The 25,031-nt window shown below is 36.9% G+C and overlaps 2 protein-coding genes across 2 annotated transcripts in view; both read left to right on the forward strand.

Annotated features, from left to right (window-relative positions):
* LOC109078958 (exocyst complex component 4-like) overlaps positions 1–10,147 on the forward strand; it is a 114,389-nt gene extending 104,242 nt beyond the window's left edge. Inside the window, exon 18 of the mRNA XM_042722782.1 lies at positions 8,482–10,147. Coding sequence (XP_042578716.1) covers positions 8,482–8,719 — 238 coding nt within the window. The 3' untranslated portion in view covers positions 8,720–10,147. The remainder of the gene's footprint in view (positions 1–8,481) is intronic.
* Positions 10,148–10,315: 168 nt separating this feature from the next.
* Positions 10,316–23,957, forward strand: lrguk (leucine-rich repeats and guanylate kinase domain containing). Its single transcript, XM_042722817.1, is given in 21 exon segments — positions 10,316–10,728; positions 10,853–10,954; positions 12,139–12,220; positions 12,482–12,582; positions 12,858–12,939; positions 13,538–13,662; positions 16,102–16,245; positions 16,552–16,632; positions 16,717–16,803; positions 17,104–17,210; position 17,306; positions 17,467–17,585; positions 17,973–18,069; positions 18,869–18,982; positions 19,090–19,291; positions 19,451–19,567; positions 19,958–20,076; positions 20,222–20,310; positions 21,277–21,393; positions 22,919–23,067; positions 23,277–23,957. Coding segments are annotated over 21 exon segments (2,322 nt in total). The 5' UTR covers positions 10,316–10,695; the 3' UTR covers positions 23,531–23,957.
* The last annotated feature ends 1,074 nt before the right edge of the window (positions 23,958–25,031 follow it).

Genomic DNA, 25,031 nt, shown 5'->3' on the forward strand with positions numbered 1-25,031 from the left:
CAACAAGAACGACAAGAAAAATGGAGAAGGTGCCGGTAGATAGACATCGTACTATAGGACTAAATTGTTGTAAACACTATAATGTTTCCTTCCCCGTCTAATGTTGTGCACCCACAAACGTCGTTGTGAACCGACAGTCTCCTCCCCGTTAACTTCAATAGCCAACGCAAAAGCCAACTTCCTCTTTCTCAACATTTCTGCACCACACAGCACTAGGCTACTGTTGTTATAGCAACAAAAGACGCCCTCAGCTGCTATTTGTAACCAAAATGCTCCCAGCCTTTTATTTTTTATTTTTTATTTTTTTACTAAAAAAATTTCCTTGTCAACTTTTTCTTGTCAAAAAAGACACCAAGTGTGAACACACCCTGAGTAAGCTTTTTTAGGGTTCATGACCCTAAAAGTTTTCTGACCCTTCATAGAAACACACATTCAAGGCCCAGAAAGATAGTAAGGACATCATGAAAGTAGTCCATGTGACATCAATGGTTCAGCTGTAATTTTATGAAGCTACGAGAATATTTTTTGTGTACAAAGAAAACAAAAATAACTACTTCAACAAATAAGGCCTTTTATATAGCGTTGATGCAACTAGCCACCTGTATTATTTTCAGATTTAGTTTTTGTTGCAGTATTTTATAGTTATAATTTATTTATATTTAGTATGCTTATGCTGCCAAAGTTATTATATTAACTAATACATTTACATTGCAGCACAAAATGTATCAAGGCAATTTAGTTTTTTGTAAGCGTTATCTAGTGGCTTTTTCATGTTTAATGTAAGTAGGTTATGAAATTTGAAACATTTACAATGTATTTTTCTACTCTATTTTTATACATTTTAGTGATTTGGGTTACTTTATATTTACTATTACTTAATATTTACTTTAATACTTAGTGCAATCTTAAATGAATTTATAATTTGTTTTTTAATATAAAATAATTTTTAAAACCAAAGCTAATTTCCATGGGATCTTTTTTTGTAGAATAACCTTGAACATAAATACGAACAAAGAAGAAAATATTGAGAAATATATCTAGATAAACACAATAAACAGATAAGCGCCTCATTATTCACACACATGCAAATGTGTAAAATTTTAATTATTGTAATTTAGTTTGTTTTCAGATCATTATAATATTTAGTTTTGCATTCTTTTTTCAGTTAATGAAAAGGTTTAAAACATTGGGGGGGTGATTCAGTTAATAAATATCAGCTCTTTCCAGTCAGCCTATAACTAACAGCATATTTCTGTATTTTTATGGGAAGATCACTGTCAGGGTAGTTAAATTAAATGGAGTAATGTACATTTTGCTCTACAAACAATGGGAATCAATACCCAGCGTATTTCTTGCATGATTATTACAGCGCTGGCTTATTGACCCCCCTCTCTCTGTCTCTTTCTCTCTCTTTCAAATATGATGTCATGTGATGTATGGGTGGTACAGGTGGTGACTGGAATTACAGTACATTGTTTGCTCTATCAAGGCTCCTCTGATTGACCCCTCCTACACACACACACACACACACACACACACACACACACACACACACACACACACAGCAGAGAGAGCATCTCTCTGTAAACCCCTTATGAATACATTGGCATTATCCTCATAAACAAGATAATAAAGGAGCACAATAACACTAGACTCTTGCAGCTGTACCCTTGTCATTTACATTCAGCTTTGAGTGTGTGTAAACACCGTTGTGTTGAGGGATTCATTGAGAGAGATGGAGGCATATATGTGGATGCTGGGAGATGGAGAAAGGCCGATGAGGAAGAAGGGGAATCGTTGGCCACTCTCCCATCTGAATGCTTGCTGTGGGCGACTGGGCCAAGGACACAGTAATAACCATCGATTTGAGTTAAAGCTGAGCAGTGCAGTGGCCAAACCCAGAGGCACTCCTCTCCTACGGCAGGCTTTGGTCACAGTGCCATCTAGTGATGAGGAACATGGCGTCAGTGTAGAAAGCATGCTTGAAAACGTGAAATTGAGCAGTTAGCACATTTATTTATTTAAGCGAGTACAAACAGTGTAATTTGAGTGTGCAGGGCTACTGCCGGAGGTTTTGATGTTTAAATCTGGAGTAAACAACTTCACTAGTAGTTTTTCATTGAAATGACCTTGCGCTTATGGTGTTGGTCCAGTCCCCAAGCAAAACCAGAGTGCTTTTACTCTCGCTACATGCTCACACACATACACATACACACACCATCTGCTCACAGCCTTAGACTGAGCCAGGCCATGTCCCAGAGTCCTGCAGGTGCCTCAGTAATGTCTAATCAACGTCACCCAGACCTGGCAAGAGACTGCTGGTTGTGAGCAAATGTATGTGTTTTTAACTCCAGTGTTACTGAGTATTAGTTAAAGATGCAAATTGGATAGAATCTGTCATAGCATAAGGACAAACTATCCCAGAACCTATTTATACATCTGTATGATCCGCATTTTGAATCAGTAGATACATACAGTATATTATCATTCAAAAAATCTGAAGTAAGATTAAAAAAAAAAAAAAAAAAAAAAAACTTTCATTCACATTAAATTGATCAAAAGTGACCTTAAAAGCATTTATAATTTTACTAAAGATTTCTATTTCAAATAAGTGCTGTTCTTTTGAGTTTTGGCTGAAAAAAAATCAATAGTGATTATAACAAGAAATGCTTCTTAAACAGCAAATCAACATATAATGATGTGACACTGAAGATTAGAGTAATGGTAGCTAAAAATTCAGCTTTGCATCACAGGAATAAATTACATTTAAATATATTAAAACAGTAAACAGTTATTTTAAATTGTAATAATATTTTAAAATAGTATTGTTTTTGCTCAAAAAAATACAGACTTGGTGAGCGTAAGAGCCTTCTTTCAAAAACATTAAATCAACATTTTGTAGATACGTAGTTAGGTATCTAATTCATCAAGTTTTTTAAACTTTATGCAAATAAGCAACGATGTAATATTGGCTAACAACCAATGGGAGTGCCGACAGTAAAGCTTAGTTGATCCCCCACCTGGTGCAGTTGGATAGGATAGCCTACTAGCAACTATTTCACAACACTAGACCATCTGATGCCTCTTGTACACAAAAATGGCAAGTAATGGCTGAAATCATTAGTTATAATCTAGGGTGCATTTCCCAAAGTTGTACTGTCATTACCAATAGAGTTCAATGGAGCTTAATACCATAGTTAGCTAATAATGCGCCCCTGAGTGACTGAGTACATGAACTAAATTCTAAAACAGAACTGAGAAGTTTAGACATTCTGAAATAAAGTTTTTCATGCAGGTGTATTAAAAAAAATCTATTTTGTATTTACCCCTAAGCAGCAAACAAAACACTGGAAGTTCTCAAAAAGTCCTAAAAATGTCACTAGAACAGTCTCTTTCTTTCTAAATGGCAGGAAATGCTGCAGTGAGGACCAGCCATGCTGATCACATTCTCTCTCTTCCAGTGTAAAATCTAAACCATGCTCTCTCATTCAGTAAGGAAAGGGGAATTTGTAAGGAACTCACAGTTCAGAGACTGACTGACTGACACACATAGGTCAGAGGTCAAGCTGTTGGAAAAGCACCTGTCTTGTGAGGCCATTTGTAAAGGCTTCTTGAAAAACGACATTTAGTCAGCGTGTCAGGGTGAGGGCTTGGACTGTTTACACCCCGGCTGCACTGCGCTCTCGATAAGCACAAAACAAACCGACAGCTGCATTTGACAGCACATTGGTCTTTCTGTTTGCACGTGCGAGTCACATGAGGCTTTTCTCCATATCTGTTGTGTTTATCTAGATGTATTGCTCTGTATTTTCGCATTTGTTCACAGTTATGCGATGTTCTTTACTTCACGGTTATCACTTCAGTAACAAGAAGCCATGAAAATCTAACTTATTATTATGAAGATAACCAGTATTTCTTGATAAGTTATGGCATTGATTTTTGATGCCATTATACAATTAGGCAACTTAGTGACTGTTTCAGTGATTTTAAATGTTTTCCGCTTTTCTATTCTGAAATACTTTAACAATACTTTTTATTTTATTTTCAGATTTTACACATATTCACTAACCTCATATTGGGTTAAAATGATGATTTATCTAATTGAAAGCTTAAAAAATATTGTCAAGCTCTATTTCTACTGCAGCAGCTGCCCAGTAACAGTCTCCACAAACCATTTTTGAGCCTGTTCTACTTTTTATGCAGGACTCCTTCTGTTGAGGTGTTTTCTAATATGTAGACCAGGGTCAGACCGCCTCATCTCAAAGCCTCACCTCACTTTAGAACAGAGCAGCTGATGAAAGAGCAGCCTGCAAAATGCAATGTTCCCATTAACAGGAAAATCGCACCTGTCAGGCATGCAGGAGGGAATGTCCTGAAAGCCTAATATGCTCTGTTGCGTGGAAAGCATTGGCATTTGTTACTGTGGTAACAAGTGTGTGTGTTCTGTTTGATGGAGAGGATCGTCTTGGGCATCTCGCCTGCTCTCTCTCTCTCAGCCGTTAACTAATGTGTTGCTGAGAATGCGCTGACAGAAGCAGCCCTTAATGGCTTTAATATTGTACATGCTGGAAATTGGAGGAAATGAATTGTGCTGATTCAAGTTTTTTTCACCATCTCCCTTCGCGCCAACATACATCTCTCTGCGTCCTTCGCAACATGCATCATAAATTAGCTTAATACCCTTTATTTGCACTACTGTACACACAGAAACAGTCTAATTAAAACGTAATGGCATTTAGAAACACACACAGGTGCGGGTTCTATGTGTGAGAAGTTCCTGCTCTTTATTATCTTCTAATGGGAAAGAGGATTGGGAGAGGAGAGGAAAGGAGGTGGTCTTAAAAGCCACGGAGAGTTAATCAGATTAGCAACTCGCCACCGTTTCCCTAAATGCTTTTAAATGTGTGTGAAATGAAGTGTGGAGAATGTCATAGTTGGCACACCAATCAAACAAACAAACAAACATACAAAAGCACACAAATAGACAGCTGCCCTATTTATGTTGGCTTAAGACCCCATGAAATTGCTTGCAGAGTAGTTTTTTTCTAGTTTTTATTTTTATATTTCCTGTTTTTATTTTTAATATATTTACTGTTTTAATTAAATTAGTAATTTTGTTTGGGATTTTTAAACTAAATTAAAATGTTGACTATAATGACACTGTTGTTTGAAAAATATCTTGTTATTGCTAACTAAAACAGTTAAAAATCATTTTCAAAAAATATCTTGTTATTGCTAACTAAAACAGTTAAAAATCATTTTCATTATTGAAATAAAGCTGAAATAGCATTTTATTTTTTTAAAAATTGAAAATGAGAAATCTTCTCTTGCTAAATTACTACATTTTACTAAAATTTAAACGGACAAAAATTGCAAAAACTAAACTACACTAAACTAAATTTCAAATTAAAACCTGAAATATAAAAATAAAAGCTAATTCAAAATATTAATAAATACTGTAATTGTAAGTAAATATTAATAGAACAACACTGTATATTATATACCTGTACTCATTTTCATTATGTTATTATGTAAGAGCTATTTTGATATTCTTTAAAATCAAATCTTTTCCTTAAAAAAAAAAAGTTAATAATAATAAAAAAACTACATTTATAACACAACACATATAAAAACATACACAAAAATTGGATTTTCTCTAAAAATTCTTTTCTACTAAAAAAACAAAGCTGTTTGATGCCAAACGAAGTGCTGAATATGAGACTGTCCTGTTTTGAGCTTTAATGAGCAGACAGCCCAGGTCTGGTGGATTAACACCCTGGCACAGGAAGGGTTACTGGGACACTGTACTGTCAGGACTGTTATAAATGGCTGTGTTTTTTCAGTGTCAGAGATGAATGGGGGTTAATGGAACTGCCCTCTCTCTGTCCTGCAGGTGCACTTGTGCTCACATTCACACTTTTTGGCAAGCTTTTCACCGTCTTATGGGTTGAATCTGTTTTTTCTATTGGCTGAATATGCTGTGATCACTTAATTTTTCAAGTTAGTGTTAATCTGCAGGATTAGAGCTCAGCATTTTAGAGGCGTAAGGGCAACACCATTATTTCCAAGAACTTAAGTACATTATTTCCAAAATCATCTTCACCGAGAAGGTTTAGTAGAAGACAGCAGATCTCTGAGATATTTGAGCGTGTGTTTCTGTCTTTCATTTAGCGCTCCATTTCCAGCCAGTGGACTGATCGTCTGTTTGGTTTCCATTACATTTCCCTGCTAATCTTTAAGAAATGGAGTAAAGTCTTGCTGAAGTTGTTTTAAAACAGCATCCACTGTAAACTTGGCCTTGAACTGTAAACTTGGCCTATAGATTTTTTTCAATTTTGAGCTGTGTTACAGTTGCTAGGATGTTGTGGTTGGTTGTAAAGGCATTGCTATACAGTTGCTTAGGTGTTGCTGAGTGGGTTTAGCATGGTTTCTAGGTGTTTACTACTGGTTTAAGTAAAAAAAAAAGCCCACCTCCAAATCTCTACACTGAAAAACAAAAATTCAGAAATTGCTAGTAAATTGCACAATGAATTACAAAGAAATGTGATATTTAATGTGGAATTTTAAAGTAGAAAGACTAAAACATTTTTTGCGCAAACTAATCTTTTTGTTTCATTTACAATGTTGAATCATTTTTAAAATATAGATACAATACTGATATCTCCTTTTGTTGTTAATTTTGATTTGGATTTTTGTTCATTTTGTCATCTAACACTGAAAAAAAAAGTATTTTTTATTTAGAAATTCCCATTAAATTTCATAAATAGAAACTTTGGAGAGAAAAAAAATTGTAGTGTAGATATCCAACATACACAAGTCAGACTTTTGTTTTTAATTATTGGAGTTTAATTACATATGCTAAGCACCCAATTATGCACCATATAACACCATATAACTGTTTCAGTAGAATATCTTTGTATTACAGTAGAAATCACAGCCATGATGCATCTCCATGGTTCTCCAGAAGTTCATAACCTGAGGCCTTTATGATGTCTGGCATGTCTTTAAAATTTACATGTGCTTCATGGTGAAAAGACTCAAATTGGCCATTTCTGCCAGTGTGTGCTCTGTACGGAGCACCTTTAAAGCAAGAGGTTGTGTAAAATGGGCCAGAAGTCTCTGAGCACCTGGAGGAGTGTTCCAGCTTGATAGGGGAGTTAGAGAGAGTCCTGCTGTCTAAGGCCTTTTCTGTATGCCTGAGTAATGCAGCATGAGAGAGAGATTCAGAGGAGTCGTCTGCTCTGATGGGGTCAAAACACATTCAGCTCTTATCACCCCTGTTACAAATGTGCCTCTGCTGCAGAAATAGAAGTTGTAAGGCCTTTGTGTGGGCGTGTGTATGCATACTCATGTGTAAGTTGTCTCCTTGAACTGTATGTCTAATGTTTAATGCATGTTGCTCCATTCCATTGGTCAACAGCATGTTTGGGCCAAAGGGGTCATGGAAAAATGGTTTGATGTTCTCAACAAGTTTTGTGAATGCATAGCATCACAATAAGGTACAATAAGGCCAGTGTGAGAGAGCTTCAGCTCTTTTGACAGAACTTTCATGTTGTTGCATTATGTTTTATTTATAAACTATTTATGTTGTTAATTGTATATGTGTGTTCTTTTATGGAAATTAACATACTTAAATTTTTTTGACAAAAATACTTATTTTAATAATAATATTTTGTAGTATGAAAAGTTATTGAAATGGATTGAATATAATAAATTAAAATGTTTTAGACCTTATGCAATTATTTCAGATAAAAATGTTTTATAATTTATTTTGCTCTTACAGAGTTGTATCTGTAAAATGTAGTTATTTTTCCAAATTAATATTCTAAATTACATTGTAGTGTTTTTAAGGAAACAGTGGTTGATGACAATTATAAGTAGTTTATATTAGTATTTTTTTTTTTCATTTTATATATATATATATATATATATATTGTTATATATTTGATATATATGTGTGTGTGTGTGTGTGTGTGTGTGTGTGTGTGCGTGTGTGCATGTATGTATGTATGTATGTGTATATATATATATATATATATATATATATATGTGGTTTGAAATTATAAAAATACAATATATAGTTGTAAAATATTTATTTTTCCAAATTAATATTTTAAATTACTTTGCACATTGTAGTGTTTTTTTTAAAAGAAAGTGGTTAATGACAATTAATATAAGTGGTTAATGACAATTAATATAAGTGGTTAATGACAATTAATATAATTAAATATAATATTTTGCTAAAAATATTGTTTATATATATATATATATATATATATATATATATATATATATATATATATATATATATATATATAATTATATTATATAAGTTGCTTAAATTATATAAATATATTTTTATATATTTAATTATTTTATGCAACAATATATTTTATAATGAGTTCAGCAACATTTTCACAGCCTTGAATGGCACCCTCTGAAATAACAGCAACTCTTTTATTCTTGTGTCTTTCTTTGCAGGCAGTACTATGAGATGCTGTATAATACAGCCGACGAGCTGCTAAACCTGGTGGTTGATCAAGGGGTGCGTTACACAGAGCTGGAGTACATCAATGCTTTGAGTCTCCTCCACCGCAGCCAGACAGGCGTGGGAGACCTGACCGTGCAGAACATGCGGCTGCAGCGCCTCAAAGAGATCATATGCGAACAGGCTGCCATTAAACAGGCTACCAAGGATAAGAAGATCACTACAGTCTAGACACGCACATTTAAACTATATCTACTAACGCTCTGAAAGGGTTACTGCCAATCGTTACTGTCACAAGCTTTGAGACAAGCCACACTTTCAAGCAAACATTAAAGTGGTTTCGTTTCATTTCCTTTCCTTGATTTCCAATACTTGTAAGATACATTTCCGACCAGGGCTTTGCACACACAGACATGTTCTAATAAATGAATCCCTTGTATCTTTTCTGGTTAAACCAGGCCGCACCTTTCAGAGCGAGAGGACGGATTCTCTCATTGTGGCTTGGGGACATTTTCGTCTCATTTTCTTACTTTATCAAACCTCTGCTCTCAATTATAAAATCTTCCTGCACGCCGTCTCTCCCTGGCCGGCCCGGAGCCTGTGCCTGGAATAACAGATGCCAGATTAGAACGGCAGGCTTTTTTATCAGGGAAAAAAAGAAACGGCTTGCCTGCTGCTTGTTGATTTGTTCTTTTTGCTTAAGAGGAAATAGGAATCGCTAAATCCATTCACTTTAAACTTCTCCCTACTTGTTGCAGGTGTAATTGTTATGACAGTCATTGATTGTGATGTCATAATGATGGCATTATGACATCACTATTATCGCTGGTTGTTCAAACAGGTACAGAAATTCGTTTCTAAGCCCTGATGTTGATATATTCCAATATCTGCCCCTTGACTGTGTCTGCTTTCATTTAAATCTGAACCTCTTATTCCTTGTTCAAACAGACACAAAACCAGATCGCTCATGCTCTGTTCCAGGCTATTTTTAGTTCATTAATTATGACAAATAGAGCAAGAGAGAAAGCCATCGATACAGAACACCGGCGTTAAGCAGGAAGCCACCCGAGCAATCCATCAAAATGACTCAACACCTCGAATCAATAATTGCCACCAGGTTGCAACAGAGAAAGACACAGCGACGATCTTTCATATTCGTAGCACATTAGAATTGTGTGTGAATGTTGACGATGTGTTGGAGCAGTGATCAGACATTCAAAATCTCATGTCTTAGTTATAATGTATCTACAGTAGTAAGAGGAGCTCACTAAACAGATTCAGAATAGATCATATGTATGTGGATTTGTGTGTTTAAGCCATTATCAGGGTCCTCAATGTTATTTAAATGAAGTGACAGGCTCAAGCACTCCTGGTAGCATTAAACCATGCAATTATTATTCAATTAGACATTACTGTAACAAAATCTGATGTTGTTTTCGCAAAGTGTGTCAGAGCAACACTATTGTATGCCTTTTTTGTGTGTGTATTTCTAGTATGTATTTTGTGTTTAGCTATTAATAACATTTGAGATGTTCATGTACATGCTTGTAAATTTCAGTCGATTGCTTACAAGTCCTGAGGAGCCTCTGAACATACTGGACTGGAAGTGAATTTTGCCAACGGTAATGTCAGAATGAAAATAAATGAATATAACAGAAACAAGCTTTGGAACATGTTTGTGCTATCAATCGTATTCACACTCTCTCCCCAAAAGATAATATCTATATATTTTTTATATATATCTATAGATCTCTTCACACTGTTTCCCTTGATGATCATCCTGCCAACAACAATACAGGGAGAACACATCTGTTTTAACATGTTTCAAAAGAACATTTTGGCTTAGCTTACCTGTTAACTGTAGCTGTATCGTAGCAATTCAATTCAATTCAATGTGCTTTATTGGCGTGACAATGTATTGCCAAAATGTTCCAGCGCTCGTGCACAACGCCTGCGCAACTTTAGTTTACGTTTGGTTACTAAGCAACCAATGCGCGTGCAACTCCGGGTTATTTTGGCTTCTCACAGAAAAAGTCCTCTTTTACTCGCTGCTAGTTAGGAAGAAGGATTTGTTTTGTAATTAATAGCGTCAAACAATCAATCTTTGGCGTTTGTGTTAAGCTGGACATGTCAGATTCGTCCCTTTCTCCAGTAATTAGCGCTGTTCTCTGGAGACTGGAGACCATAGAGACGGCAGCAGAAGAGAGATGACACAGTCAGTACACACAACAACAATGAAGGTAACAGCCCTCAAACATGACTGTTTACTCATAATATTATACAGCTTTCTTAGACACTTCACTCAGTGTTGCCAACATTTAAATCGTTGTGGTTTCCGTACTTTATTCTTTGTGTGAAATGAAGAATGATGGTGAATTAACGGAGGACGACGTGTTTGACTGCCTGTCCATCCTGGGACAGTCAGCTAGCGGACTCCAGCACACTTACCTTTGCCTCTCTGTGCCAGTGAGTGGTCCACGAACACATTTATATTTGTTTTTGTGTTATTGTGGGATTTCCATTGACTTGCATTGTTTTATATCGATTTCATGTTTTCTATCCATTAAATAAAGCTTTATGCATTTTAAATATTCACTGATAGTCTAAAATCAGGTGTAAATGAAAGATCAGTCTTGATTGAATGTATATATTTAGGCTTTTGTAAACAGTTACGTGACCATATTTGGTACTGTACATATAATTAACAAAAAGATTTAAAAGTTTACCCGAAAATAAAAATTTGCTGTAAGTTTACATCCAAGATGTAGATGAGTTTGTTTAAATTTGGAGAAATTTACATCAACATTACATCACTTGCTAACCAGCAGATCCTCTGCAGTGAATGGGTGCCGTCAGAATGAGAGTCCAAATAGCTGATAATAATGGATTTGTTTATTACAGACACACAGCTTTTCATCTCACAAGATGTTAATTAATGGACTGGAGTTTTTTATCAGCTTTTTTGATTCTCATTCTGATGGCACCCATTCACTGCAGAGGATACATTGAAGTGCAAGTGATGTAATACTATTGTTACATATGTTAAAACATTAGAGCACCATTTTGAATAGTAGCTGAATTCAAATAATAAAATTACAGATTGTTTTTTTTTTTTTTTTTTATCATTCCCCTTTTCCCCTCAAATGCCGGATAGTAAATATATATTTATTTTTTTATTAAACAACAAAGTTTTTGGATAGTTTTTTGATAGGCATAAAGCATATACAGTCACTAGCTGTTTTGACTATTTAATGGGTTAAGACATTATTTAGTATGTTTATTAAGCTAATTTCTATCGGCTGGTCCCCACAATGTGAGTGGTTTTACAGGCCTTATGGGAACCTTTGCTCCCCACAGTGGGATCCACACATACACTGAGACTATTACATTACTATATGCAAAATTTGATATTTTCCATATAAAATTTCCCAGGCTTACATGACAGAGCTCGGGGGTAGAATATTAATATATTTTTTCCGGAACCGCTGATATTGTTAAGTTGCATGACTTCGCTGGAGAGAGCCAGAAGTGGCCTCCAAATTAGTTTACATCCTTTTTCTAATGCGTCATACTCTCCTCTAGTTTCAGGGGTTTAGCGGATGACATTTTATTGGCACCTTAACTGAATTTCTGATTGTGTTTGGCCACAGGGGCGAGACTTGAAAAATGTCTCCATTCTATGCAATTACATCTATCTACAAAAGCTAGAGCTTCCCTACAATAAAATCAAAGGTAGGTTTGCACCAGTTTAATGTTTGTGTTACAAGAAAACTATATGGTGAAATGAAATTTCATATCATATTTGTCTTCCACTAAAGTAGATATTTGCTCTAATATCCTCTTGTTGAAAATATTTTTGCCAGATTTTTTTTTTTTTTTTTTCATCTGTGCCCTTCATGGTTGCTTGGTAGTTGGATAAATAATCTCAGCTGTGAGGATGCTTGTCATCCATCTTTCTCCTGCTCTTTCTGCCTAATGTTTTGTGACTGGTAGATCTATCCTGCGTGAGTCACATGCCACACCTCATCATACTGGATGCTTCCCACAACCAACTCACCGATTTCTTTGGATTCCAGCCGCCAAAGAATCTCAAGGTGATTCAGTTCACTACAGAGGGGATGTGATGTCATGATGTCAGGTTAAAAAATGAACTTCATTGGTTCTCAGATATGTTTTACTGTTAATTAAAGCTAGATGTGTTTTACCTTTTTACATAAAATCAAAAAATATATAAATGTTACTCTTTTAATGAGGGTTGTTGTAGTTTAAAAGATTCAACATTTTCTTCCCGTCACTTTTTCTTTTTGAGGGTTTTTACCGATGTTGGTCTTTCACATACATACTGTCCATTTCTCTTTTTTTACCACAGGAGGTAAATTTCTCACACAACCAGATGTCAGTAATGAATGATCTTTCTGCATATTCCTCTTTGACCAAACTGATTCTTGACTGTATCCTTTTGAAGATTACAAAGCATGACACCTCATTCGCAACTCATTTTACTTCATTATTGTATTTCCAAGTAAAACAGGCTATTCAAACTGAAAAAAAACATTTACCTCAGAAGTCAGAGCTGGGAAAGACATCACATCTGAGTTGACTGCATTCTTGTACAAAAGTCGTAAAACTGAGATGGATGCCTCCATTGTTAGCAGTACCAGTTGATAAAAACTTCAACTTAACTTAAACCCTAAATTTAGCAACTATCCTATTAACTATGAATAAAATGAGGAGTTTATTGAGGCAAGTTCTAGTTAATAGTGAGAATTGGTCCCCAAACTTAAATGCGACCTACTGGCAACTTAGAATTTCAGACTTCTGAGTACAAATGGAACGCACCATTGATTTTGGGAATCGATTGGAGCGGGAAAAGGGGGTTCACATACCAAAATGGAACATGTTGGTAAAAAAATAGGGATCGGTGACATCAACCAAAAAGACCTAATGGTATCTAATAAAAGTAACTTTGCTGATTCATTTGGACTTTAAACTATTGATTTGTTAAAAACAAGTGTTTGAAACATTCTTTGACTTTGCATTGCTGTTCAGATAATTCATTTAGTGCCATCAGGGGGCTGGAAAAGTGCAAAAGGCTCTCACACCTCAGCCTGGCCCATAACAACATCTCCCGCATTAGGGGTCTGGACCATCTGCCTCTCAGAAAGCTCTGCCTGGTACTAAACACACTTACCATTTATAACAGCAACACCCATTTAACACAGCTAATGTATTCCCGATGATTAACAAGTGCAGAGAAATATAAAATATAAACGTATTCCATGAAATATTTACTTGTTAAGAGCAGGTTTGCAGATTAATTAATGTGTGTTTTGAGGTGAGAAATTAACAGTGGTACGGCAGGAACAGGTATTGAATATGTAACTATAAAATGTTAATTTCTGTTTGGGAAAATATGTCTCTTCATGATGGGGCAATAAATAAATGAAATCACGCTTGATTTTAATATGAGACTGGAATGCAGAAATGAGAGGTCTTTCCTGTCTTTCCTCAAAGTGTTTATGAGTCTCTGTTGGATTAATTAACGTCAGCCTGCAAAACCTGTTGACATATTTTTCTGCTCACCCATAGTATCTCCCCGTCACCTGTCATCCTCTTCCAGATTATGTTGTTGTGTCGACACTTTTAGAAAGGTTACCACGCTTTCTGTCTGTGATCGTGTGGGCAACACTACAGCCTCTTGTTTTGGCACTGTTTTGATACCGCTGACAGTTATTGTTTTTTCCCAAACCTTCCCCTAACTGTGGATTTTTCAGACAGTATGCATGATTAAGCTCCAGCCTTTTCAGAAAATATAACAAAGCCTGGTGTTGAAGCCCGCCATATGGCAGGCCAGCGTGCCACCAGACCTTTGCCACTCAGCTGAAGGATGTTTATGCTGTCCTTTATCAAAGAGATTCTTCATCGTCAGCAGTGCCGCGTCCTTTGGTGTCCACGTCCCACGAGGCCAAGCTGCTGGCGTGAGAGAGCCTGGACCCTGTTAAAAAAAAAAAAAAACTTTCCCACATGCTGAACCTGTTCACCCCCCCATTGTTCTGAGACCCTGAACAGCGTGTGCCTGTCAGCCTGTTCCGCTCACACCCATCACACTTTGGTTCTGGGGCTTCCAGAGCCCCTCGTGGTTGCCATCTCCTGCTGTTCTGCACCAGGCATGGGGTTATTATACGGCCAAGGCTTTGGAAGCTGGAATATTTCTGGCCCTCACATTAGGTTCTGGGTCAATTTGACCCATTTCACAGAGTTGCCAAAAATATTGATTAAGCTAAGATGTTTTCCTTTAAATTCTATGAGTTTTTCTCATTTAGTGTAGGGTCGTGAACATGCCTGCAAAGTCTGGACATTCTGATGTGTTGTGGAATTTGTGGAATGTGTTTTTTTTTTTTTTTTTACTTTTATTTATTTTATTTTATTTTGTTGTAATGTGTGTAAAAAAGTATTAACGTTAAAAGATTTAATGTTTTTACCTTGTTGTTTGTTAGTTTGCTGAATTTTATTGAATCCAATTAGGGTCAAGAACCCGACCAGTGTTATTTTAGCATCACTGAGATATTGTTATAATTTAAAAAATACAGTATTTAGGGCCAGTTTTACTAAAAGGCAAATTAGCGCAAGAGCACAATTCCAAAACAGCTCCTTTAGGAGGGGAAATTTCTGTGGGTGATTTACTAACAATCCGCAAATTAAAGAACACAGATGCAACATCTCATTTACATATCGACCAACGCAATATACCAAGCACAGCTCAAATTAGTGTAGTCGCAAGTAAAGAAATAAAGAAGCCACAGTATGTTGAAAAGAACCTGAGGCCAAAAATGAAGGTTTGCTAGAAGTTTTGATAGACCTGGTATTCCAAGTCGGCAAATTAAAAATAACATGGATTGGAAAACAAAATGTTCAGATAATGTGTTCTTCTGGCATTCAAAATAAATTAATATGTGTGGAAAAAATCGTCTCCCTTCTACCACGCGCTCTCTGTTCTCTGTGGTGGTGCCTCCTCCTAGCAACAATAATTGCAGCCATTTCAAGTGCAAATTAGTTTAAGACATGCTTTTTTAGGCATTAAACAATGGCGAAAATGGCAGTAGTTTGACAAGCGCAAATGTTAGTAAAACGCGTTGCGTGATTCATTTGAATACTCACCTCCCATAACTTCTGCGTCTGAAAGGGAAACTCCCAAAAATGCATATTCAAAAAGGTCAAGCTCAAAAATAACTGTGTCCACACCTTTTCAACGCTTATTCGTCACTCCTTGTCTTTTTTTTAATGGTTTTTAGTTCCAGTCAACTATAAAAACCCTGACCCCAACCATAACGATTGCACCCTGATTTCAAACCTAATTCAAGGGCTAGGAAAGTGAGACAGGCATAGGCTGTACGGAAAGCCTAATTCATTGATATGCACTCGCTACATCTTACCAGATGTTCGCCTGTCAGTCCCTACCCATCAGCCTCGAATTACCTGAGCTCACCTGTCAATCACGCAGCCACAGCCAGACAGAAATGGCACATGACCCTGCAGATCATATGCAGAGTTTTTGACTTACTGTTCTTCACCTCATTGAAATGATAATTGTATATATATGTGTGTTTTTTAAGAGGGGGAATTTGATACAAAAGATTGAGAATCTCCAGACTCTACGCAACCTGCAGGTTCTAGATCTGTCCTGTAACCAGATTCAAAGCCTCTCGGGTCTCCAGAACCTCCATCTCCTGGGAAACATCAACCTTGAGAGCAATCTGGTAAAGGAACGGTCAAATTCCTGTCATATTACAGTATATTATGCAAATGACTCTAAAGTTATACCTCAGAGCATAACACACCAAAAGGAACCAATTTAGCCAAGTGAAAATGGTTAGAAACTGTATTGTATATATATATACCCTCAAAGTACTACTATGAAATTGTTAAACTGGAGTAAATAAGGTACTCAGATCTCCCTTTGAGGGTTCTGCCCCAGTGGAAAGTTGTTCTGAGAGTGTATATGTGGCATCACGCTAGATATTTCACTCAACAAATAATTCTCTTTGTTGTTCTTTGTGTATCAGATCAGTGAGGTAAAGGAAGCTGCACATTTGCATGGCCTGATGTTGTTGAGAGAAATTAATCTCCTCAGAAACCCAGTGCAGGTGAGCGCACCATAAACATCTCAGAACCCCAATACTGGATCTAATGTCATCATCTTATACTTCATGCCAAATACTTTCTTGCAGGACCAGGATGACTATAGACTAGCAGTGATATTCCTCCTTCAGCACCTCATAATTCTGGATCAACACACTATAACTGCAGAGGAGAAGGTGATTGTGTGATCTGGAGTAGAAGGAACGATTGCTTTACATCTTTAGTTTCTAAAAAGTGAAGTGCTGTTTATGGCTTTGAGATGGTGGAAGCCTATTTTTGTATAAAAAAAGAAAACATTTTGAAGAGCATTTGCTGGCTGGTTGAAGTCAAGAGCTCAATGTTCAAGGGCTGAACTGAATAGAAAAGAACTTGAAAGTAACTTGAAAGCTCTGAAAGTTTGTCGGAAAATAAAGCACATATTTGAATGATTATGTCAGGGTTGAGTAGTGAGTCCCATTCCTGTCTTTCATTTTCAGGTGTCTGCCGTGAACAAGTATGACCCTCCTCTGGAAGTGATCGCAGCCAGAGATCACATGACCCACTTGGTATACCAGCTCATGCAACCTCAGGTTATTTTTGACAGGTACGACTTTCCGATCCGCTTTCCTCTTCATTTTCCTCTGTCTAGTCCACAAAGGCCACTTCCCTGAAGCAGAAAGCCCTTCAAACCACTCACAGCGCTCATGTCTGAACTAAAATGAATCTGGAGCTGTGTAACGAGGCTGTTTGAAGTCACCCAGTTCGTTATAAACTACATGGTTGAACTCACAGGAAGTTCAATAGCACGGTTCACAAAAACAGCATTAGCTAATATGCATTTTCGCATGTTATTCTACAAGACTCTCCCCAGTCTGGATGCTCCATACCCCATGCTGGTCCTCACTGGCCCGCAGGCCTGTGGGAAGAGGGAACTAGCCCATAAGCTGTGCCAGGAGTTCAGTGACTATTTCGCTTATGGGTAAGTAGTAGTTTGGAGTGCATTATAAAAGTCACTAAAATATTATTATGTAATGTAATTTTGTTCTAAATGTGTACTTTATTGGGAAAAAATGGCATTGCAATATTTAGTTTTTCTGCAATATGTATTGCAATATGAAAAAATACAGTTAAAACTCTGTTGGGGCATGCTTCTGCATAGAGCATAAAAAATATTTTAAAAAGCTTCCTTTTCCTGAAGACTTTTTTGTGAGGACCATCCTTTTGGGGATTAATGGTTCAGGAAAACTGTTTTCATAGGCTGAATTCACACTGTTTTTGACCCATTAAGTATGACAATAATAACCATATCTCAATATATATTTCAATAGTGCAGTCCTAGTTCCTTTAATTGATTTGTTTGTTTTAGTGCCTGCCACACCACCAGGGGGCCCTATTATGGGGAAGAGGATGGGTCTGACTATCACTTTGTCACTGAGGAAGAATTTCAGAACATGATTCAAATGGTAATTCTCTGTCCAGACTTTTATCATATTCTGATCTGCTTTGGCAGTATTTTACTCATAACCCTACATATTTAGATTTTTGTGTTACAGTTTTATGCCCATTCATCTGCAGAAACAGACTTCCCCAGGCCATATTGGTCTATAAAAGCAATGACATGCCAAAAATGTGAAGAGTGGAAAGAATTTGCCTTATATTCTCTTTTTCCCCAAGCCCCTCAGGTGCTTCTGAGAGAGTGCACACCTAGTCTTTGCCGCCACTATCTCGTTTAGCTCTTAAGTGTTGCTATATAAGTCCAATGTTATTGATTGATAGAGGCTGGAAGGAAGCCTTTTGATGTGTGATTATAACCTTATGCCTCCAGAGCAGAGAAAGAGACAGAGTCGAGTTTTACAGACTAACCTCCTCTACCTATATCACACCGACACAGATGTGTGTCGGCATTCTGCAGACGTGAATGCTCCTTTGTGCTTTTCTCTGGGCCTGTTAAAGTAAATTGAGTAGAGGATTAGAGCATTTGTACTGATGTTTTAAAACCATCTTGACCAGAGATGTAAAAACATGTGTTTGCAAATTGCTCTGTGCGAGTAAAAGCTTGACAGGGAGCGACTTCGCCATTGCAGCAGCTAAATCGACCCAGGTGGAGTTGAACACAGGGGTCAAAGGTTTGTCTGTGTGAGAAGAACGATGTTCCCTTGCAACCCAAAGGTTGAGAGTTCAGGTCATTCTGCAGTGAATATGTGCCAAACAGCCATGATCCATCATCCAGTGTCTTTTTCAGTTTTATTCTCTCACTGTCAGGGACAGTTCGTCCAGACGATGCAATACGGAGGACATTGGTATGGCTTGTCGCGGGAAGCTATTGAGCATGTGGCTCACGAAGGTCTTGCCTGCTGTGTGCATATGGAACTAGAGGTACAGTATGGTATCAAGAAAACTTGTTCCACCATGTTGACCAAGCTGGGTCAAACTCCACAGCAGTTAATTATGCTGGGCATTTTTGTGTGTTTGCTCCAATACAGGGAGTGTATAGTTTGAAGAACTCTTATTTTGAGCCCCGTTACGTCTTGCTGATCCCCACTGTTGTTGATAATTACGTCTGCTTTCTGAAAGCAAGAGGATTCTACAGCAGTGCTCAGATGGAAACAGCTGTGTCTCGTATTGATTTGTATTCCAAGACCAACAGAGAATTACCTGGCTTCTTTGACAACATTATCCCTTGTGGTAACAAACTTTTATTAACCCATTAAGGCCAGTTACACTGTCTATCTACAGTACATATATTTAGGAATATACTTTTACAATAAAACAAATCTTTACCTGGACATTTTCAGTTTTTTATGGAAACTAAATTGCTTCTTCAAATGCCCCCCTTCTCATCAGATGATCGTGCTGAGGCCTACCAGACTTTAAAACAGCTGGTGAAGGAGTACTTGGGTCTTGAGGAGCATGGAGGAGAAGGTGACAGCAGCTCAGTCACACCTGACAACACTTCCACAAGTGAGCTTTCACAGTCCCACTTTGCCATACACTAAGACCCAATGATGTCACTTGACATGCACCATGTTCTTTTCAGTATTGATATTTCATAGTTGGAAAGGTGTTACAATTGTTTATTTTATCTTTATTTATCTATGTATTTATGTTTAGCTTTTACAAAAATTTTATTGGCAAAACAACACACTTGGACTAAGGGCCACAAAACTCCCAATTTGATTTCATGGGGCCTTTACATGAAGTCAGTTTTGTCTGCGAGGTACTTCGACAGGATTATAAAGAATATAGTTGTAAATAGTTGTACTCAGTGTGAGGCTATGGCATTTCACGGCTGCAGCCACAGCAGACATCTGTTCACGATGGCCGAGTGCCCTAACGACAACTCTGTTGTAGACGCAACTGGCGAGTTACTGGCAGCCAACACGACCGAGGCCACTGACCTCATGGACTCCTACAGCAGAAACTACCAAAACAAAATCCAGGCCCAGATGACCCCTCAGCAGACCCCTGCAGTAAGTCAGAGTTATAGATTCTGTTATTTTTACACGCTTATTGGCTTGATATAATCCACAGAAGCTATCATGGCCAGGAATAGCAGATAGGGATGAAATGAACAGTCACACTCATGCAAGCACAATATTTCTGTGAAAGCAACAGGAAATGGCTTCCAATAACAGACGCCAGCAGCTGATTCGAGAAGCTCTGAGCGGGAAGAGTCCTGGTGCTTATGCCGAGCTGTTTCAGAGGTAACATAACTTTGACTGTTTAGCAACTTTGATCACCCAAAGACTGTGACTGACAATGAGATAGAAGATCACTGTTCCAACCCCAAAACATTGGCTTGGTGTCTGCGTAGGCAGTTACCTTCTGAGCCATCATGCTAACTCAAACCTCAAAAGTGCCTGATTTGTGATGTTTTTCATAAGCAGCAACTCTGCACACCACACAAATAATAATTCCAAGAGAATTAAGCATTAGCACATTGCAAAGCTAATGATGCAACACTCTACTTCTATAATATGCTTATAAATAATAAGAATAAATAATATACATAAAAACTGTATACTCTACTTTTCAAAAGTTTGGAAACAAGTAAGCAAGGATGCATTAAGTTGCTTAAATGACAAACATTACAGAGTATTTATATTTCAAATAAATGGTGTTCTTTTGAACTTTCTATTCATCAAAACTGTTTATAAAAGTAAGAACTGAATCAAATCAGCATATTAGAATGATTTCTGAAGGATCATGTGACACTGAAGACTAGAGGAATGATGCTGAAAATTCAGTTTTGTTGTCATAGGAATCAGTTACATTTTAAAATGTTAAAATAGATGACAGATTTTAAAATTTAATAGTATTTCACAATATTACTATTTTACTGTATTTTTGATTGAGATTTAGATACCATAAGAGACTTATTTAAAAAACTTAAAATAATTCGCTTGAAAAATAGTTCATTTTTAATAAGTAAAAAGTTTTTTGCTAAGTTTTCGGTGCAAATTTCATTTTTTTTTTTTTTGATAATTCAATACTGTATTTAGTTGTATATAGCTACAGTTAAATGGCCTAGATTTGTAACAAGCTATTGTGTTTTTGTATAAAGTGCCCAAACTTTGTCTCCTCAGCAAAAAGCACCACCACAGGCTGGTGAGTGTGTGTTTATAGTGCTTTACTGATACTGTTTGTGTGTGTTTATGTGTGTGTCACAGAAGTGCACCCACAGCTCCATCATCATTAGCCTCTCAGTCCCGGCCCCCACCCGGCCCCTCTTCCTCCCCAATGCGTCCTGTTGGCCTCAGCGCTCCTGACCCCGATGAGGACAGCAGGTATGCCTCACACACCTTGACATTTTCACCTCTGACCTCTGGCCCAAGAGCAGCAAAACAATTAACCTTTCCCCAAAGCCCTTTCCTTCTGTACATCATTTCTCAGGACGTGTTTTATCTTGTAGCCTCTCCCTTTATGTTTATAACCTCCATCTCCATTTTACACACATCCAGGCTCAAATATCAAAGTTTTCATCCCCAGCTCAAAGTTAAAGCATTCAGGTAGCTGACATGCCCCAGGCCATCTGGAAGATGTATGCGTTGGAACACGTAAATGCAGATTTATGGCTATCGGTGCATTTGCCTCTCCTGTGTATGAGCTCGGGGACTCTAAACAGGCTAGGAAATACAAGACTACTCCTGTGAAATATGCATGTCCCCAAGATATTTAAATACGCTGTAATTTAGCTCATTAAGAGGAATCCTGGGAGACTTACAGAGCTGCCTGGCCTGCGCGGTGCATCACCGTTTGCTTATTAACTAGGAAAAAAATGGCAAAACTAATGTGCTAGTCCAAATTGTGTTAAACAGTGACTTTTTGTTTCTCATCCGCCGGGGAAAAGCAATATGCATTTGGAGTTTGTTACTTCGCAATCTAGTTATGAATTTCACTGTGCTCTTTATGAAATCAATTGAAAATGCAGGCCGTGGAATCATGGGATATCCGTGAAGAGACCATTGCCAACTCTCTAAAAAATATCAGATGCCAATCAAAACTTATTAAAACCTGTTTTAATGGGTGTCTTGAGACATTTGTTTATTCAGCACTGATGTGTGTGTTTTTAACAGAGTCCTATAGAGAATGAGTCATTTCCATATTGTTGTTGCTATTTGGATTTTCTTTTCAGCTGAATTGATGATTGTGTTATAATAAGAACTTTGCTGGGATGTTAGTTAATTCAAATTTGCAGTCAAATTAATTAGACTAATCTTCAAAAGTTTGGGTCAGTCAGAATTTTTTGAAAGAAAAAATTATACTCTTATTCAGCAAGGATTTATTAAATTAGGTTTCTGTTTTGAATAAATGCTGACCTTTTGATATTAGAATATCAAAAGATTATTAGAATGATTATTAGAAAAGCATATTAGAATGATTTTGAATGGATGTTACACTGAAGACTAAAATATAAAATGTATAATATATTTAAATAGAAAGCAGTTATTTTAAAATGTAATATTTCACAATGGTAGATTTTATTGTATTTTATTGTATTTTTGATCAAATAAATGCAGCCTTGGTGAACATAAGATGCTTCATTTTAAAAATATAAAAAATCCAACCCAAAATGTTTTAACTATACTGTAGATGATATGCTGACTAATTTACCAATTTAAAAATTGCAAATTACATCAATATTTACTGTGAAAAGAACTCAAATGAAGATCATTGTGAAGTATATAAACATATTGTTTCTATTATGTCGATATCATTGATCATAATCCGATTACTGGCTTAGCAAACTGGTTTGATGTTGTCACTTTCTTAATCTCTCTCTTTCTCTTCTTTTCCCTCACTCTGTCTCAGTTCTGATGAATCTCGTGCCAGTTCTGGCCTGTCCATGAGGAGCTCAGCAGGGGTGCTCTCAGCGGCCCAGGGATCAGATGCTGGGTCGGGGCCCAACGTAGAGCCTTTGGATATGTTTATGCTGGGGCAGGACCAGGACTCTCTTATAGGTGATGAGCATTTTCTTCTCTGTGTTCATACGTTAGACTTTTTAGCATGTAGTTTGTACTTACATAATACATTTACATTTTAGAATCTGTTCATACATAGATATTGTTCATATCTATTCAGAAATTTGTTTGAATTTCTAGGCCTACTCATGAGATCATGTATGATTCTAGTTTGTTTGAATAAGGCATATCTGTTTGATGTTTCTCAGGTCACATGGACACTGGTCTGACCCCTGATGCTCCTCGGTCGGTCTCTGAGAGGGTCTCCCCAACACTCCCCTCCTCCCCGGGCCGTCCAGGTGCCAACGTTAAACCAGTCCTTCCGCCCATCCCATCTGGAAGGAAGACCAATGATTCTGGCTCAAAGCAGTAACTAACAGGACAGAGAGCTAGAGAGGGTATAGATAGTGAGATATTAGCACATCATGTGAGTGTTAGCGGCAAAAATAGGTTTTTGCAATAAGTTTAATTAACCCCTGTAGCTTCAAGCCAGCCATTCAATAAATGTCAATGAAGGCAACAGATGTGCTCAGTGCTGTGAGGCAAAAGCAGTCAGGTCACTGGAAAATATTCCCATCTCTCATCTGTGTCCTCCAGTGTGAGTGATCTGAGAGGTTGAAGGCTTATCTGTCATCAGCAGATCTAAGCTCTGGAAACGGCCTGAAGCTCTTAAATCTCTGGACACAGGAAGTGAGGCAAGAAGGTGTGCAATGGAGGTCACACTTTACATTACAATGTTCATGATACAAAATAATCAATTTGAGATTACGTTAAAAAGTTTGGGGTTGAAATTTTTTTTTTTTTTTTTGACTGATTGATTGATTGATTTTTATTTAAATAAGTTAATACTTTTATTAAATTAAATAAAAGTGATAGTAAAGACAATAATAAAGTCACAACAAAATTATATTTCAAATAAATGGTGTTCTTTTGAACTTTCTATCAAAGAATCTTGAATATATATATATATCGTTTTTACAAAAATAATAATAATAATAACAAGAAAAATGCAAATAAGCAGATTTCTGAAGGATCATGTGACACTGAAGACTGGAGTAATGGCACAGAAATCAATCACAGGAATAAATTACAGTTTAAAATTTAAATAAAAAATAAAACATTTTAATTTGTAATAATATTTTACAATATTAATTTGTTTTGATCAGATTTAATTATTTCAGTATCATTATAAAAATCTTACTCAACCCTAACAGTAGAATTCATTGCAAGTGACTTTGGATAAACGTGATTATTACGGTGGCCCAGTAGTGCACAACACAAAAGAAACAAGCCGCAATGCAGCGAAATTAGCACAAAACAATGGAAACAAGTCATAACACAACAGAAACAAGTCGCAACACAATGGAAACAAGCCATAACAAAACGAAATTAGCACAACACAATGCAAACAAACAGCACCGCAAAGGAAACAAGCCACAACAACAAAATTAGCACAACAAAACAGAAAAAGGTCGCAACCAACGGAAACAAGCCATAACACAACAAAATTTGCACAACACAACAGAAACAAGATGCAACTCAGTGAAAACAAGCTGCAACACAACAAAATTACCACAACGCAGTGGAAACAAACCGCAACACAATAGAAACAAGCTGCAACACAATGAAATTTGCACAACGCAACGGAAACAAGCCGCAAAGCTTCGAAATTAGCACAACACAGCAGAATTAGCACAAAACAACTAAATTAGTCCAGTGTGTTGTGTTGAGGCAATTTCATTGTGTTGTGGAGATTTTGTTGTGTTATGCACTACTGGGTCACCGTAGATTATAGAACATGTTAGCATAAATTAACAGAATTATGTTAACATAATATATATGTAACATGAACTTTGTGTAACTCAATGATCTTCTGTAGCTCACACCTGACCACAAATGAGCAGCTGGAGCGGTTGAGGAGACTCTCCTCCTGTAATTAATGTATCTTTTGGCTCATTCTGACA

The sequence above is a fragment of the Cyprinus carpio genome, chromosome B4, assembly GCF_018340385.1.
Source record: "Cyprinus carpio isolate SPL01 chromosome B4, ASM1834038v1, whole genome shotgun sequence".
NCBI classification, from domain to species: domain Eukaryota; kingdom Metazoa; phylum Chordata; class Actinopteri; order Cypriniformes; family Cyprinidae; genus Cyprinus; species Cyprinus carpio.